Source organism: Chlamydotis macqueenii, chromosome 2, assembly GCF_036417535.1.
Source record: "Chlamydotis macqueenii isolate bChlMac1 chromosome 2, bChlMac1.mat, whole genome shotgun sequence".
NCBI classification, from domain to species: Eukaryota; Metazoa; Chordata; class Aves; order Otidiformes; family Otididae; genus Chlamydotis; species Chlamydotis macqueenii.
In genome coordinates this window covers 140,815,398-140,835,396 of record NC_141557.1, presented here as the reverse complement: position 1 = coordinate 140,835,396, position 19,999 = coordinate 140,815,398, and the positions used below count along the sequence as shown (strand labels likewise).

The following is a 19,999-nucleotide window of genomic DNA, read 5'->3' as shown; positions in this document are numbered from 1 at the left end:
ACCTACCATATTTTGGATCAGTATAGCCTCTGTTGTTTGGAAAAATCAAAACTCATTAGAGGCCTTTTCAGAAGAGATCTTCTATTAGCTTTGGGTGGTTTTGTTTGTGTTTTATTATAGCAGTCAGTGACACAAAAGCAGTGAGTTAGAACAAGAAAAATTACATTTTTCCTGCTAGGGGGAACTAAGCATCTCCTACTTGCCTTTTCTGCTGACAGCCATGTAAAGATCTTTATAGAGTACATGAGCAGACCAGATGCCAATCTCACTGCCTGAGATCACTACTCTATCAACTGCAGCACAGTGGGTCACCAAAGGGGTAAGAAATATCTATACAAAACTTCTGAAGCTCTTCCCATCTCTCAGTTTGAAGTTTGAACACACCATACCCCTTTCCTGAAAATGTTCTCCCAAAAAGTACAAATATCACGTGTGGCCATCTGAAAAAAAATTGTATCCAAAAACATTTGAAATCTGTTCGTGCAAGAAAGGCATTCAAAAAAACGTTTTTGTCTTCACTTAAAAAAATAAGCTAGTTAGAAAATCAGAACTACTTTAAGGAGAGACAAAACAAAAGCTGAAAATAATACTAGTATTAAGTCAGGCAAATAGGGAAAGATATTGCCTGGTTAAAAAAAAAAAAACTAAAGAAAAACACTTTGACTCAGATAAACAGTCAAAAAGAACTAAGAGCCTGGAAAATATTCTGACAATTTCTATGACACAGCACACAGGAGAAGACACATGAAAATCATTCCCTCGTGAACACAATTAGATAAAATATCTCCCCCATTTCAGCTCCTCAGATACACAAACATTTATCCACATAAATGTACATATATTCCTATAGTCACTAGAAGAAAAGGTCTGGGTTCCATGAATAGCACAGGTAGAGACTGCAACACTGTGGCCTTTTCTAATGCTGGTCCCAAGCCAGAATTTGAACTTGATTTCCTAGAATTTCCTAGAGTACAAGTCCAAGCTCTGTAATTTATCAATTTAAGCAGAAAAGGTGTGCATAAGCAAAAGCTTATATAAGGTGATTCTGTACTTAGGAAAATCCATCCTTGTAAAACAAAATGCTACACATACAACAAAAAAAATATATTAAGACTCAAGATTAAACAGACAGCACAAACCATTTAATTTTATGTAGAATTCAAGCTAGGAAACTAGACATGCATGTTCTCAAAACTTTTGCAGGCATTACATGGAAAGAAACATAATGCAAGGTGATATTAATCAGAATGTTTCCTAGTATTCCTTTTTTCAAGCCATGTATTATTATGATCTTTTATTATTTATCTCTTTGCAGAAGTACATTGTAACATTCTTCCTTTCTGTTCTTTTTCCTTTCATTATCCTTTCAGGTAACTTACCTTTTCTACAGTTCCCTCTTATTTCTGAATATTATTTTGCAGGATTAAAACTAAATATTTCAGAAAAAAAAAGGGTCTGAATATTTAAAAACACGAGTTCCCTAATGTAAAACTGGAAAGGAAGAAAGAAGGTAGAAAATCTTTTTCAGCAAAATTCAGGACAAACACAACCCTGCAATAATTCCATCTAAAATAACACGTTCATGTACTCGAGGGTGGGGGGCGAGGGTGATCTGCGAAGGGCTGTGACAATCACAGCATACCAAATGACAGCGGAAAAGACTTCACTTTAAAAATCTGACTATTCATTTAATACATAATTACAGCTACTGTACCGAACTATGCTAAATTGGAAACTTAAAAGTTTCACATAAAATAGTCCCTTACAGGTAATAACTGCATACCATTTTTTTAATAGTATGCAAATTATATGCTTATTGTGCTTTAACAATCCCATAGAAATAAAATCTACTGGTCCTTTTCAGATAACTTTGGAGAAATGGGAAGCTGAAGAAAATAAATCCTTTTTATAGAAAAAAAAAAAAAAAATCAAGGCACGGGGAAGTATTGTGCCATGTGTGCAGCAAATGTTGCTTAAAGGAAATTTTAACTAGACCTGGCTAGTGATGAAAGTACATTTATAATTCAGGATTTATTATAATAGTTTTGAAACACAAATAATGCATTTAAAAGAACTTAAAATACAAGTTTGCTACCAAACTGCACCTGTTAATACAGAAAATCCATCATTAATATGGTACTGAGCTACATTTAACCAAGTTTTATGACCCAAGAGATATATTCAAGCAATAAGTGAAAATACAAGTACAAATATTTTTTTGGTAAACCAAGTCAGATCTGTGTTTCTATACTGTATCATTAAATTTGTATTAAGTGACTGAATGTGACTTCATATCAAAACTCATCACCCTATTAAAATAGTTATGGTACACAGTTGGAGTCGAAACCCACTATTTAAACTGCACCTTAAAACTGTAACAACAATAGAAATAATTATTTCTCAAATCTTTACGCTCAAGAGTTAAGATGCAGTTCTGAACATACGTTCATTTAACTGAACAGGTTAAAAAACCTACCAATTCAAACACTCTTCTCTAGGGGAAAATAAATCCTAATGTAACTAACAGGATAGGCTACTCATTAAAGCTGAACTTGGACAAGTTCCAGAATAAATTTAAGGAAATATGAACAAGCAAGTCTTGCTGTGTAGTGGCATGGAGTGAAAATGAATCTGTCCTAATTAAATGATTTTAAAATACACTTTGGTTGTACCCAGTTTGCTGACAAACTGTAATACAGACTTGCTGAAATATTTGGATAAATCTGGCGTACCATTAAAGAAAATAGTTTTCTTCACTGTTTTTGAATGAAAACATGAATTAGTCCTTATTATACACCATGCATACACACCAATAACACCAACCCATGTAAGTTCACAGGCCTGCTATGAAATATTTTCAGTTTGTAGACTTTAGGAATAGCAACTCATTCTTTTAAAATCAACACCTCAGAGTGATTGAAAGAACATAGCGGTGAACAGCTGGCTCCAGAGGTTTATATAAAGTCCCCAAATGCAAAGCTGGAACCTGCAAAATGTTTCCAAAAATTCAATTTTTGTTTTTACTCATATCCTGTACAGTAAAATACGATTAGTTCATTTCTTCCAAAATAACAAAACCAGTAACCTGCTACCAGATCCCAGCAACCGTGCCTTAGAAGAATCTGAACGTAATTTAAATGCCTAAATTATTTCAGTCAGCATCTGAACACCTTTCCTCTTAGGCAAACAGAAAACGTATGCTGGTTTTATGCTTGACGTTAACAAAGGCTTAATCTACATACCTACAACAAATCTAAATTTCTACTTAATCTGATTTTTCATAGCAATTTAAAGAAAATTACAATTTTGATCCTTTTTCTCAACATTTAAGCAACTATTATTGAGTACTGGAAACAAGGTCTAGTTAGTTAATGACAAATATCAAAAGTCTGAAGGGAACGTGCAGGGAGAAGAAGAAAGAAAAAGGAAGGCAACCGCTAGAGTCTTGGAATTATTATTTTCTTAAATGCAAGACTGAAGTCACTACTACTCACAATAAAAAAAAACAGTCGTATCACACATCTGCATCACTAACATGATTTTTAGTCTTCAGATAGAAATATACAGTTATTTGTGCTAGAGGACGAAGTTAATTACAAACAAAAAATAATAATTAAATCCACTTTGGAACACTTCATTCCAAAAACATCTCCAAGACTGATGTCTTCAAAACTTCTTCTGCTCTTCTATAGGCTTCACTAAAGGCTACCTGACATCTTACGTCTTCTCTTACCCACTTGAATTTTCAGCAGCTGCAGCTGCCTTTGCCTCTTATTTGCAGGAAACACAGCTAATCATACAATATATTACAAAGGAAAAAACAATGAACTTGAAGATTCATCAGTTTTTTTCTTTTTCACAATGAATAAAAACAATTAACTTCTTCTTTCTGAAAATTTTAGATACAGGATTAGAAGAGAACAACATGATCACTTCAAAACTGACTGTGTCTGTGGTTTTTTTAAGATCAGTTACAGAATTGAAATTATCGGTGATGAAAAATGTTTGTAAAGTGGTAATTCATATGTGAACTTCAGAAAAAAACACAGATTTCCTTGCAACAATTACAAACCCAGGCAAAGAGGAAGCTTCAATATGTCTTCGAAAATGAACAGAGAATATCCATTCTCAATTCTTCACACAGTGTGTGTTTTTATAGAACAATAGAATTTAGCTTTATACAGTAAAGCAAAAATAAATGCGTTATTACAAAATGAAAAATAATTACTAAAATCAAACAAATATCTAAAAGGAAGAAACCTTGCAAAAAAAAAAAAAACAACTCTGAAGCAAAGAATGTAAGACTCTGGACATATATGTTAGGAGCTCTAAATTTGGCTTCTTTTTAAAATAATTTAGTTTGTCTTGTTACATCGGGAGATTAAAAATTATGACGTTAGCTTAAGAATTATGATCATTAATGTGACTAATAATACTTGTTTGTGAAGCAACGAGGAAGTGAGAAGCAGTGACCTTAGTGGGACGGTTATTGTAACTTTATCTGCTGTGAGACACCAAAAGAAAATGTGAAAGGCCGCAAGAAAAAACAAAGACCTGAATGTGAGGGTAGGAAAGTCTTAATTTCCCTCAGCTTGAATCCAGCTACAGTAAGCATCAGATGAGTCTTTCCACCCACTAGATTAAAAGTTTAAGAAAAAAGGCAAGGCAGCAGTCTATCTCCACTTCCAATTAAGTCATTGCCTATGTGCCTCAAAATGCAACAGATCTGAACTAAAACTCTGCTGATACCAACAAAGAATAACCAAAGGAAGGAGTTGGGTTTTCAGTCTTATTTTGGACACATGATAAACTAAGGTGGCTGCTGAAACTGTAACGCAGGAACATGTTAAACCTGCAGCTGCATTAGAGAAACATATTAGCGTGTTTAGAGAAAATTCACCTTACTGACTTTGAAAAAGCTCATCAATGGGACAGATGCTAGGGATCTGAACTCACAACAAATTGCAAGTGGACGTCAGTCACTAATTGTTATTTCTTCCTTTGGAAAAAAAAAAAAAAACAACTCCTTTTCTAGTCACTAGTTAACACTTGTCTCCAGAAAGAATCATTAAAGTTGCATAAACAATCTATAAAAGAATAGTTCTTTTCGATTCAAGTTCTCTGTTCTGAGGAAATTACAATACAATCCCTCAGTCTTCTTCATGTCCTTAATACATATGGTTAGTTTTACACCCACCACCAACCAACTGAATCTTGTGCATAAGGTTGTGTCTTTGAAGAACTGCATCTTCAGAACCCCACAAGGTGCATGTGGGAAATCTGAAAATAAAGGATAAGAAGCTCTCCTCATGGAATGTGATTAATGCCAATTCAGGACATTTTTTCTTACTTACACTTTCAACTATTCTTTCTTTACTTCTGCGAGAAGTCCTGTAACTTTTTTACTTGAAACTAGGAATCATATTTTCATTGATTGTGGATATTAATGGGGAGAAGAGAATGGATACAACATTTAGCTGCATTACGTCCAACAAGATCCAAATATAAAGACCATGAGAAAAACTGGTACTCTTTACAGTGACCAAAGATCAAGATATTAAACAAAATAAAACAAAAAAAAACCAGAAAGTCTGGAAAGAAGCAAGGACTTTCTATAGGAAAGCACTGGCTTGAAGGTAGTACAGAGTGAATCATATCAGAGGCAGAGCACTTTTACATCTACTATTTGAGTTGTGCCTTGTATCTTTTCAGGAGAACTAGCTCCTACTCTGAAAACCAGCAATGAAACAATAAAAGCAATCATTATCATCTACCCACTGGGGCAGCGAGGAGAGGAAATCAGCTGGGACTTGGAGATGTAGTAACTAAACAACTGCAGGTGACCTGGACCATCAAAACCATCAGAGGTAACTGGGTAGAAGCTGCCAAACAGCAGAGATCTGTGTTTATTAAGACAAAGCAAGTGTTACATTTTTTTGTAGCTTTTGTAAATCCAGGATCATTGTTTTGGATACCACAGTGTAATCCAATCTCAGTAGTCACAGGGGTGGAACAGCAAACTGCCCTCCCACAGAGCAGCCTGCTTTACTGTCCAAAGACACAAACTCTCCCCCCCTCCCTCTCCTCCTGCCCCCTTCACACACTCCCAGAAGCAGCAGTAACAGCCATTAAATCAATCCTCTAAATCTGCCACACAAAGCCATTTGGTTGCCATTAGCAGGTAAAACAGGGAGCCAGGAGGGTTCAGAAACATGCTAGTGCTCAGTGAAGAAAACTGCATGGACAAACGCAGTCATCTGCTGAATGTGATGCCACAAAACTGGAACAGGACACAAAGGCTGCTGCCATTTGTCAAGGAGATCCATGCTTAACCTGTGTTCGCGGCTAAGCAAGAGGCATGCCTGTGGCAGCCTTAAGAACAGCAACTACTTCCATCATCCTTCCATGCTGCCAGAAGAGCAGCAGCTCCCACAGAAACCGTCCTTCCAGACCAACACACTCAATTCGGCAGCTAATAATACAGTCAGTTACAAGTTATTTTTGTAGGATACAGGATATGATTTTGTAGAATAGAATTTTGTTGTGTTACTAGGAGCACAAATAAGGATTTTTTAATATAGATTTCTATCCAATACGCTCTTTTAACATGGCACTATTTTGAAGTTACTAACAAATTACCTCTTTTATCCCCAGCAGAGCTGCATAATTCAGCATCTTAAACACAAATTACTTATCTCTTAATACATTTACTTCAGAATGCACAGATACTCCATTTCTTAGTCTATTCTATTGACTATTTCAAATTTCAAACCCTTTTCCTATGCCAAATTTGCAATGTGACTTTCCTCTTTGCTACTTCTTACATCACATCGGAAATAATCAAACATGTTTGAAAATTACGTATACATTATATATAAGAAAACAGCCCAGCTCATGGGCCCTATCTACAGTGAGGACCTCTCCATTTTCCAGAGCCAGCACAGCTGTTCAGACATGACCCTATCCTGTAGAAAGAAAAACTGGAGTATAGAGCTGTATTTTATGCAGGGAGAAAAGTTGCTATCCCAAAAATCTGACCCTTCTCCAAACAACACAGAGGTGAAGAATTGTCAAGAATGGTGAACAGAGGCTTTGATTTCTTCTCATCTGAAGACATCTCCTGAAGTAAGGATACCACCAAGTCTTACAAACTAGGAATAGTGGCTTGTGAGAGTTAACTGAGACAGAAAATAGGAAGACAGCTCCTCTTTCTGGGGAGCAAGGAAGAGGAATTGCTTCAAGCAGGAAGTCACAAGGACAGATCCACAGACTTTCTGTCTCACAAAAAGCTAAGCAACTTGTAAAGCATCCTCCCAACCCTTGTAGAAAGGGCAAGACAGAAAGTGACAGAAGACAACAGTGACATTTAAGAAGGAAAGAGGCACAAAAAGGCCCATAGAATTACCTTCCTCTCACAGGTTTCAAATGGTAAGAGGAAAAAGAAAGAAAAAAACCAAAAACAATCTGGTGAAATAAACAGATTTTGGATTAAGACACAAGGATGGAGAACAGACACCAAGGAAAAGAGCAACAAATAAGATAACACAAAGGAAAATGAACATCTTTAGAGTATTTCCAATAAAATTATTGAAAGATGGGAAGAATATAAGAACAGAAGAAACCCAAAGCACATGTGAAGAGAACAAGCTGTATGACTGAATCTTCTTTGAAAGTGCTTGGAAACTGAAAATAGGAACCAGGAAAAATAAAATTATACCTACAGCGTTAAGAGGAAGATTGTTGTGGAATGAATTGCTGACAATGGTAACAGAAAGAAAACACTCACATCTAACGCATACACACACTAATACAAACACTCTCTTTCCTTGCCCTCCCTTGCAAATTTCTCACGTATACCCTTTTTGAATACATAGTCTTAACTCACTTATAAGTACTCCCACAAAAACTGTGTGAAAGAGAAAAACTATGTAGATAAATTTGCATAATTATTCTTTTTTCTTAAAGATTATTAACAGCTGCAAAGTTGTTAGAAGATGCACCACAACTCACTGAAAGAAGCACAAAACTCTTATTTTATTTCCTCTATGAAAAGTTCAAAGATTTTCTTGGGAACTAACATAGTTTCAAATTCCCTACTGAAGATTCAACAGCTAAATACAATCCCAACTTCAAGTAAACACTAACACCTGATCTAAATAAAAAACTTTGTCCAAAAAGGTAAGTTGGTTAGGACTTGAGCTTTTCCATTGATTTCTTCTACTAAATACTTTTGCATACTGCTTATTTTGCTCCATAAAATGGATAAAATCTTTTGATGGAAAAAGATGCATTCACAGGCAATTACTGAATTCCATTAAATCCAGAAAGGTAAATAAAAGCACCTAACCCCACTCTTCCTTGCCTGAAAGTACCCCAAAAGCCAATTCTACTATCCTTTATGATAGACATTACAAGATCAAAATGAAGTCACTGGAAGGAGGAGAAGTGTGTTTTGTTTTTCCCATTACCAGAAAAGCCTTTAATGTAGCAAAGGATGGATCAAGGACATCACCAACAGCAAGGACAGGAATGGATAAGGTGTGCTAACGATTCACGTGCATACGCTGCATAACAGCAGAAAGAGTATAAAGGCTGTTAAAATGATTATATTGTAGCCTCATGAATTAGTAATCTCAAAAGAATTTTAAAGTGTATCAGAACCTATTTAAAGAAAAACATTAGATCTCAGTAAATACTTTTTACTTGAAAGACTACAATTATTATTAAATTTAAATTTACCATCTTAAACACTGACTCCGGCATTGACTTTACAGCATTATTTCCTCAAAAATAATACAAGCTTTGAAGCAGATTCTATGGACAAAGTTTTTTTGTGTTCAGGTTTGGTCTATTCACAGTGAGAGTCTCATTACATCTATTTCATTACTTAAAAACTCCACAAGCCCTAGTGAGTCTAGAAGAACATCAAAATTATCACATACACACATACAGAAGAAAAGACACTATCAAGAAAATACGTGAGAAAAACATTTTCTTGCTGTAATATATGTATATAACCAAATCCAAGATGTATGCAAAATAAAGGGTATAACAAATTATGTACTTTCAGAGCAAGAGACTAAATCAGTGACAGTATTATAAAAATTCTATTTTCCCTTCTTTTAAAAATTAAAAATACAAAAATCAGGTTCTTAATTCTGTCAGTCTGCATGTATATGCACATTTCCTGACTACGAAAGGAATATTCTAATCATGCTTACCAAGTATATCTGCTTCTATTAAATTGTTGAATCAGTCATTAAACTCAAAGGAAATGCTAGCTAAACATCAGCAAAGAAAACTAATTAAAAATTTATTTTTAAATCTTGTAGGCCTTTGTGTAAAAAACACACGTTATAATGGATAAAAATTCTGATTAATTGAAAAATGAATTCACAATTCTTGTTTCAGCGTCTTAACCAAGATAATCCTTTCTATTTCTTCCACCAATATCAGAAGCATTTGCAATAGGCATAACTGATTTCCAGATCTATTCTGATAAAGATATTTTATTCTCATAGTTTACTGTTTAAGGGTCTCATCCCACATGAGTCTGACTTCAGTTGTTCTCATGTTCTTCCTTTTCTCTTCAAATTGCCCTCTAACATTCTCATCCAAAACATGTCATACCAAAAAATGTAGTTCAGAAACTGGGAGCTGATGTTCATTAGAAGATTAATATCTAATGGAAAAAATCAGTCAATATCTAGCGAATATATAGGCCCAATGGAGGTCCAAACACTAGCACATGTTCAATACAGTACCTGTTCCTCACTATGTGCAGCTGACAGGTTACTTGAACTTATTTTTAAAAGGCATTGCCAAAGAAATAATGAAAAAGGAAAAAAAAAAAAAACAAACACTAACAAAGCTGTAAACAACTAGGATAAAAGTGGTGAGGATGTCTCCTTATACACAAATAATACAGAAACATTCAGCCTAGAAGCAAAGACGGATCCTGATCTATGAGAAGGACTATTCCCATAGAAAAGAAAAGTAACATCTAGGTCCCAGAGGGAACAAGCATGAAGAGAACACAGCAAACAAATTATACTGGACACAGGACAGTATACTCCTCCTACCTAGAGATGTAGAAAAGCTGCTAAGGTATTAAGGACACGTGAACATGCACATAAGCCTTTATTTGGTTCATTTGTTGCTTCGAATGAAGATAAACACAGGGATTTTTTTTAAATAAAATATTTTTAGTCACCATTGATCATGGTTATAAAATTCAACTGAGTGTCACATTAACATGCTCGTAAAAATAGGTGACTAATTTAAGACTATCTCACTCCAGGTGGAAATGAAGCCTACCAGCTCAGAGTGAAGCTCTGCAGAGTCAAAGAAGGTTATGCTTCAGCTTGTCCAGCAATATCACAATGCTCCAAAGCATAATACAGTTAACCATAAAAAGATAAACAAAATCAGCAATTCTATATAGCTTATTCAATAAGCATATAGCTTAATCAAGAAGCCTTTAAAATTGCAGCTTTGGTGAAGGAGGATTATTTGGTACACAAGGTGATTAACACATTTTAGAAACATAATTCTACAGGAAACTATAGTAGAAGTCCTAATGCATGAAAGAATCTATTTTTTCTTCAAGTTATGGTATTTAACAACTACAGTTTTTTTAAAAAACAGCACTGTGCTTTCAATCTGTTGTGGTTTTGTTTAGTGAGGGGGGCCTAAGGTGGTAGCTTCTGTAGGAAACTGCTAGTAGTTTCCCCTTTGTTCAGTGGACTCGGCCAGGCCCAGGGCAGACCCACTGCTGGCCAAGGCCGAGACGATTGGTAGCAGAATGTTCCGTGATAATGCCTCTGCAATAACGTATTTAAGAAGGGGAAAAAAAAAAAGAAAAAAAAAGGAGAGGAGAAGATGTGAAGAAGCTGAGCGAGGGCAGAGGCCCAGAGGGGGAGGTGTGGGCCTCATGGGCCTTGCAGGCCTCACCCTCTGGCCTCTCACCAGGCAGCCAACTGGGCCCAACTCAGCCCGGCCCAGGTCCAAGAAGTGGAGAGGAGATGAGATGGATGATGTGAAGAGATTCTGAGAGGTGTCTGCCAGCCTGTTGTAAAGAACTTTTTCTTGTGCAAGGAATGGCTGCAGACGCCAAGGTCAGTTCAGAAGGAGGGGGAGGAGTAATGCTGCTCCTGGCCAAGATTCCCCTGCAGCCTGTGGTGAAGACCATGGTGGAGCAGGTTGTCCCCCTGCAGGCCATGGAGGTCCACGGAGGAGCAGAGATCCACCTGCAGCCCATGAAGGACCCCACACCAGGGAAGGTGGATGCCTGAGGGCGGCTGTGGCCCGTGGAGGGCCCGCTGGGGCAGTCTCTGGAGAGACTGCACTCCGTGGAAGAGATGACCCACACCAGAGCAGTTTCACGAAGGACTGTGGCATGGAGCAGGGGAGGAATGTGAGGAGTTCTTCCCCCAAGGATGAAGTAGCGGCGTAAAACAACACGTGATGAACTGACCAGAACCCCCATTCCCTCTTCCCCTCTGTGCCGCTCGGGGTGGGGGGGGAAGATAGTAGAGATAATGTTAAGCTCTGAAAGAGGGAAGGGTGGGGGGAGGTTATCTTGTTCTCTGTCTCATTATCCTGCTGTTTTTAGTAATAAATGAATAGTTTTCCCCTAGTCAAGTCTGCTTTGCCCATAACGGTAATTTTAAGGATTTTCTCCCTGTCCTTATCTCATACCTCGAGCCATTTTTCTTATATTATCTCTCCCTATTCTCTGAGAGGCTGGGGGGAGTGAGAGAGAGACTGAGTAGTCTGGTCCTAATCCAGGCTGAACTACAACACAATCCTATCAACTCCCATGGCATTTTCTTAAAAAGAAGATGCAAAGAAAAAAAGTGAAAGGTAAGAGAACAACTGTAACACTAAAGTACAGTCCTTCAAATTCCTGCGTAATAACCAACATTTGAATGGGGCTACCTAGCAGGATGACACCACAATTGACCTCTAAGCCCTTCAGTCTCAGAGTGCAAGTTTCAAAGAGGTTACATCCACATTTGCTGACTAAAGAGGCAGAGTGAAGGCTCCAGTAACAATCTGTGGCTGTGCATACTGTTTATCCGTTAGCTTGGTCCCCATCAGTTTCAGACCACAGCAGCTGGCACTTTTTCAAACAATGCTGAAGAGACCAAGCATACCAGAAACTGTCCCCAGTAAGAAGCTTGACCATATTCTTCTGAGCTTTAATTTTTTTGTTCCTCCTTTTGGAACTGGAAGGGAAAGCTACAGGTAGGCATGTGGATATGAACTGAGCCATGAGAGGCCACCAGGCGTCAAGGCCACAGACTTTAATAGTATAAATTACAGCTCGGAGACTGTATTTGTCTTTGTGATTCATAGATATACTTAAGGGATAAATAAAAAAAAAAAATCAAATTGCAGGAAAAATTCTGGAGAAATAAAGGACAAACACTATGTGTGAAGAACTGCCACCAGTGGATCTTTCTGGCATAGTTTACAAGCCTCAAACTGAGAATATCACTGAAAATCCTAACCAGATATCTTCTGATTAGTGGTAACACTAAGTAAGAGAAACAAAATTTTCAAATATATCCAATAAAAAGGGAATATATACTTTGGATTCAAATTTTGTTTCATATTTATGCTGCATAACAGCACTTCAGCTTTAAGACAGTGAGTTTTTCATACCTTCCACCAGTCTCAAGTAAAGCAAAACATGGCTTTAACCCTGAAAATCCTACACATTTTCAACTAAATACCAGTTACAGGTTCCCAGTACAAATGCCAGCAAATACTGATGGCAACAGTTACTACAGCCAGGATAAAGTACTCACCATGTGCAATCACTTCCCTGGACAGATATTGGTTAATAGGTACTTTGCTTTCACTGAAGAGCCTTGACAATTAATTAGTCTAAATAACTACACTGGAAACACTGCAGATGACCACCCTTAACTGTCAGCTCTGCTGAATTTCCTCCTCATGGACAATACTAAAAAAATACAACTGCTTCCAATTTACATTGATTACAAGTGCAGTTTTAACAGATTTGCTGAATGCTGTCTGCCACATCTGCTGAAAAGCAGTAACATTAGATCCGAACTTGATTTTTTAACAAAATTAAACTAGAGATTTCCAACTGAAGTTAATTTGGAGTCACACTAATCAAGCTGCAAGTCATGTACTCAGAATGCAAAACCCCTCCTGGACAGAGGGTTGTTCTTGGAAACTGACACAGCTCCTTCCAGAAGAGTGCAGTTGAAAAGTGCCCCAAAAAGTTTATGTTTAAACTTGATACCTTAATATCACGGCAGATTAGAAATTGTTCCATACAATTTCCTTGACCATTTTCATCCTTACACACAAGTATGGCCTACTTTCACTTTTGTAATGAAAGATATTTTAAACTGTGTTATCAATAAAATATCATTCTCCTGTTAAAACTACATGTTAAATCACTCTATATTACTATCCATGATCTGCTATAATATACTGACATATCTACTCCTCAGACAAACACAAAGATGCATATTAATCAAACTTTTGAAAGTGTCAAATTCATTGCTCACAAAGCCATACCAAAACCACCTACCAATAAATTAAAAAAAAAAAAAAACCCCAAACTGATTTAGTATTACATTCTTTGATGCATTTTTCTAGGCAATGGCAGAGAAGTACGCAATGCTGATGCAATACAGCGTACTCCCTAGACTGACTGTTCACATCTGAGACAATTCTACACAACCACCTCTGCAGAACCCAAGAGAATTACTCCTTCTGTCTGGTTTTGCACTGCCTATATCACTGGCATATCTGAAGAGTTCAATCAGGTTTTTACATGTGCTAGCTCTAACTCAGGTGATGCTGATGTGGCTGAAACTCTCTCCTGTCCCGTACACTAATGGCATCTGTTCAGGTATACAATCTCAGATCTTTTCTGTTTCAACCGATACCCTGAATTTTCATCTGGCAGTTATATCCAATTACTGACATAACTAATAGTCAAAACCGAACGCTACAAAATTAGTTTCATGTGTTTTCAACCTGTTTCTGCTTCTGACCCAGGAACCAAGCATGCCCCTCAGCTGCCCATGTGAAACAATCTACATCCAATCTAAACTGACATTACCCTTGATTTACTATGACTAGTCAATAAAACAGGCTGCCAAAATCAAGACTCAAGTGTCAATTTATTGGAAAACGTCCTAGATTTATGATCTAATGTTCACAGTCTGTGGCTATCTGGCTCTGTGTTTCCTGCCAGCAGGGTCCGCTTGCCTCTTACTAGCACAACTGCACTGAACTGCATGACAGCTACGTTTCATGACTCTCAAGCTCACAAACCTACCATGTTTTCTAGTTCTAAGCAGCATTATTCCCCTGGGAATGCCCTGTGAAGATGTTTCATTCAAAAAAAAAAGACAGACAGTTCACCTGATCTCCCATTATACATTTTTAATCCTCTCTTCAGTGAGCAGAAAAATCCTAAAGTCTTCTACTGTCATCTTGTTGGTAAAAGCCATGTCAGCAGGAGCTAATTTCTTCGCTAAAAAACTTCCTACTACACAAGAAGCCAGACCTTCATCTACCACAGTGCTTGTGGATCAATATGAATTGCTCTCACTCTGGTCAATTCATTGTGATACCATTGAATGCACACAGGATTTTGAAGATAACCCATAAAAGCACACACGAGTAAGTCCACATCCCAATTCATATGAAGCATTATAATGACATTATTGGATTATGTAAGGAGTCTAAGAGTAAATTCTGTAAATTAAGAATATAGTTGTATGGCGTACCACTACATGGCTTTGATTAAGAGAGGGATGTTTGCCTTGCAAGGATTACATGATGGAAGGAAACATAAGCAAAGCTGTATAAAAATACGAACAACTTGACAGTAACAAAGGCTTGAGCAGAAATCTAAGCAGTAATAACACAAGGTCTTTAATGCTAAAATTACAAAACCTGAGGATTCTAAAGTTATGAGTTTAAAAAGTTAAACTATATTATGTGTACAAAACAATTATTTTGCAACTACATAGTGACAAAGTCAAAATAAAAGCTAGGAAGTCAGGTAAGAAAACACAAAATGCCAATGTTCAGGTGGCTAACAAAGTACGTTTCTCAGTGTTTTGTATAACAGTTAGCCAAAAGCAGGTTATGACCTAATGTAAATGTAACAGATTCTAGAGACATTGTAAATATTTACCTTTACAGTTAAATCGGTGTTGAAATACTAAGAACAGCTATATTCTATACATGTTCTTAAGAGTTCATAAAAACAAAACCTATACAAAATGCACATATACATTCCTGTATTTCTGAGGTTATCTTTCAGTACTGTGAGGGCACATATTAACAAAAGAACTATGTCAGGACTGTAATCCACAGCTTTCACAGGTGAAACAAGTGACATCGTCTCTCCGGGCAGTTGAGATGCCCAGCATATGATACACGTGACTTCCTTTAACAGCACAGCAAATTTTAAACTTTTGTCAGCAGTAATGGATACATCTTCAACAAAAACACTGAAGGAAGAGACACAATGCCACCACAAATCAAGTCTCATGTTGTCAAGAATCCTTCCTCATCAGAAACTGTTTGACCAAGATCAGCACGTTGCCTATATTTAAGCTGCAACTTATTTCCTAAGACAGTATCTGCAGAAAACAGTTCAAAATAAATCATCTTTGCAAAAATTATATCCATTTAGTCTTTCAAAGATTTTTGCTGTTGTTTACCAGTAATCTAGACATACTTACAAGTTGCTTCCTGATTTTTGTTCTGACAGAGTAACAGTTCAATAACTCATCAACTGCTCTGTATTTTCTAATAATTAAAGCGCAGGGCATCAAATCCTTGCTACTAATTTACCCAGCAGATCCTCCCCTTGTTCATAAAAGGTTACTCAAATTAACATGACCAGTTATTGGTCAGGTCTCATGCTTCCTTGTAGACAGCAAACCAGCACCTATTGCTCTGTTCTCAAAATAAGAAAGAGACTCACTATCAAGAAAACAGACCCCTTAAAAATAGACTACTGGACCAAGAAGCTGACTAGAAAGGATGCAGGAATATATCACGTCATCCCCATTTATAATCTTATTCCACTAGTGTTTGGAGCTGTGACAGGTGGAGACAGTAAATGAGAACCTTCCCAAAGACCTGATAAAGAAAAAACTGAGTCTGGAACACCTGTCACAGGAAGGGAATTTAGAGAAGACAGGTCAAGGAAACAAGAACACCAATAAAATAACATACACAAGTGGACCAATATCTAGCCCAAAACATATACATGACACACTTCACTATCAACTCAGAAACCAGAAGAACTAAGGAACTAAGGACAGCTAATCAAAATCTATATTATTTAATGACACTTTCATATTCTTCAAAAGTACAATAAAGTTATGTTGTATATGTGATAGAGGGTTATAACACTATAGTATCTTACACTAAGTTATCTCATTCGTTACCACAGACATTGTAACCAAAAATAAAAAAGAAATCAGCTAATTCCTCTCAAGGTTTCTGCTTGGCAAGAAACATTCTTGTCATTCATTGTAGGCTTTTAACCATATTCTGATACTTGTCAGTTGTTTTTAGACATCCTCCTGGAAGCTTTGAAATCTGCTTTACAATCTGGCATGCAACACTACATAAAGTAGTTGTAAAATATTGACATTAACATTGTATTTTGCATCTTGTTATGCTTGACAAAAAACAAAAGACCAGATGTTTTTACTTCAAAATAAAAATAGATTAGCTATACAATTTAAAAGATATCGAAGACTTAGTTAACCAGTGAGCTTGAGCACATTTCTTTCAAAAGAAGAAAGTGTATTAACTGAAATTAAAACAGACATCAATCTAGTAGGTAAACGAAACAGTACTTTTGTAACATCTATAGTTATTTACTGGAATTTACTGGGCTGGTGTTGCTGAAATTTTATCTGTTAAATCACGCTACCAATGTTTATCAACTAGTTTAAAAAAATAAATATTGCTACAGTATTTAATACACCGTATACATTTTGAGATTATTATATTGAAACTAGAAAAGAAAGCTATTCTACTGATTTATGTCAGAAATAAAGTTGAGATTTTCACTGCTAACTCAAAACATACCACCTGAGGGATTCCATAACAGTTCATAAAATGTCTTTGTTTTTAAAAGGTATGGTCTGTGGTATATATTTTCTACGAAGAAACAGAAGAACACATGTAGCATCAGATGTGTGTACTTTAAGAAACTCTGGAATGTGAAATCTAAAAATCCAAATAAAGCAGGTGGTATAATTTGGGGGTAGTGGAGAGAGGACTGAATTTAAGTGTAATGACATTACCAGGTTATCCTACCAGACTAATTCTCACTCACTGCATGACTTCAATGAGGCTCTCAGTCCTCATGCTGATTTCGATTTAGTTCAACTGCTATTTGATGTGTTTCATCTGGAGTTTTATTCACTTCAAACTACACTTCATTTAACCAGGCTGCTGCTTTACTCCTTTGTTTTTCTACTTTATTACCCGCAAATTGGTGTTGCTTAGTTTAGATAAATTGTTGGAATAAGTTAATTTTATATAATTATTTCATACTGTTAATAAATAAATAAGTTTTAGAAAGACACTAGATCACGTAAAAAAGTGAGAAAGCTATTAAAATTATAATACACTAGCAAGTGTTGGTCTTACAAGATCTACTAAGAAATGCTGATAGATTATTTGCTATTTTAAGGCAGGACCATTTCCCTGCCTCCACTCCCCAAAAATACTGCTTGTTTCTATTTTCCTATGTAATTGGTCTACCATACTCTATTTTCCATCTGGGCACACATCATAACACAATGTATTTTTAAAAAAGAGAGAGAAAGAAAGTGAGCAAGACAGAAAGCATGAGGGAGAAGTAGAGTCATGCACGAGAGAGAATGCAAGTGTGAGACGATGCACACATGAGAAAGAGCGTGATGGCAAGCACGCAACGGTGCACATGGAAAAGCACAAGAAACCAAGCATCAGCGTGCAAGAGATCAAGCGCAGCGAGCAGAAGCACACACAAAAGAATGCAAGTGCACTCATGAGAAAGCACTAGTATTTGAATATAGGCACACGAAGCATGTGAACTTATCAGATGATAGTTGAAAAAAAAAAAAAAAAAAAAAAATCTATCTTTCACGTCTAAAATATTTTTTAAATTTTGCACAACTAACCATGTACTAACGTACTAAATAAATTTAACTTTATCATTAAACACTAATTTATTTCTACAGTTTACTAACAAAGATCACTAACCAGAGCCTAGTGTTAAATATGTCAGGTCATGTCAGGAAAGGGTGTCAATCCTACTGGAGTCCTAAATAAACCGATCAGTGCTGATTATGGGTTATCTTGGTAACATTTACAATTTTTTAGGAAACTGTCGCAACAGAACAGCAAATTCATTTGAAGTGGTTAGTACGTTTGTAAACTATTGATGGAAAATATGAGAAAGTCAATTAGGCTGCTACCACCTGGTGGTGTGCTGATTATGCTAAAAACCTCTTATATTTAACATAGTATGACAGCTTGTGAGAGAAAAACTAGTGTATTCTCTATGTAGCACTACAAACAATCATAGATGTAGTCATCTTTTTTCCATCATCCATTAAACTTTCACAAATTACTTAAAAATTAGCTATACAACACAATGTCTGAAGCCAAAGTATTCAACTCATTAACCTGTTTTCCTGTTATCTTGTCATTTTATGTAAGATTCTTTGTACGGATGTAGTCGTAAAGTAGTATTACAGCTAGCTACTGCTCTAAATGAGAGATAAAGACAACTAATGTTCTGTCCATAGTATTGCTAAACTGCAATTTTTGAAAATAGTTTTTGTAAATATAGTTTATTAAAAAAAACTACTATACACTGACATTTATGATCATGAGATTTACCCTGCAGAGCTAAATTTAAATATGAATTTCCATGGCATTAAGGTTTAAGAAGAATTATATATCTCATTTTATAAAGCATAGAATTGTTTTCAGAACAAAAGTATTTGCATTTAAAATCTGAAATACTATAAACAGCTAAGTACTTGATCACAATGTTAAAACACTTCCAACTCTAATAAGTAACAAAAATAAAAGTCTATTAGAGACTATGTTTCTTTGGGGTTGGGGTGTTCTGGTGAGTTTTTTTTTCCTCCCATTTGTTGTTTTTCATTTTGTTCAGTTTAAAACAGAAAGAGCTGACCTGCTCAGTTAAACCTATGAAGCTTGTCATTAGTATACAACTTCAGCTTTTGTATCTGTTCATGGAAGAATAGAAACTGGTTCACAGAATTCTCCAAGGTCTAGAAGAAATTAATTTACTATGGGACTTGCATAGCCTGTTCTCTCAACCAAAAAAGGGTCTAAAATGTGTATTAGCAGCTATACTTACCAAGAAATTTATTATGATAACAGACTTAATAGTGGAATATCATAGAAGAGGCAGAGAAGTTTAGGGGTATGTAAAGAGCTTGGCATCTTTAAACCATTCATTGGAACACAAAAGTAGTTGAGTACATTACTTAAATACACTGTATATGCTTAATGCTTACCAATATTTGGGAAGCTTGATCAGCTTGCCATAGAGAGCAGTACTGAATGAGGGGATAACTGGAACAGGGAAGCAGTACAATCCTTTACTGTCCAAAGAAGTCAGTGCTGCTTGAAAACCAAATATCTGAAAGAAAGAAAGTTGGTCAAAGCGTAGACTATCACATGATTAGACCACTTTCAAGTTCATTTATAACATGTTTTTAAGTATACTCAATAAATATGAAATAAATTCTGTACAATTTTTAGATAATTCATTTTCCCCTAAACATAACTAGAAAAATCTACCTAAAATAATGCCCCAATAGGAATATTTTCTTCGCTCAAAAAGTGTCAACTACACTCTGCTGAATTTAAAAAAAAAAAAAAAAAAGAATTACAATCTATCTATAAAATACATCATTCTATATTCTCTAAGTGTGTAGATTGC

General features: G+C 36.1%; 1 protein-coding gene across 10 annotated transcripts in view; it reads right to left on the bottom strand.

Moving 5' to 3' along the window:
- Positions 1-19,999, bottom strand: part of VPS13B (vacuolar protein sorting 13 homolog B) — a 465,113-nt gene that overhangs the window by 361,261 nt on the left and 83,853 nt on the right. For all 10 annotated transcript variants that reach the window (XM_086741084.1, XM_086741085.1, XM_086741079.1 and 7 more), the window contains one exon: positions 19,572-19,696. In XM_086741084.1, the coding sequence (XP_086597210.1) occupies positions 19,572-19,696 (125 nt within the window). The remainder of the gene's footprint in view (positions 1-19,571; positions 19,697-19,999) is intronic.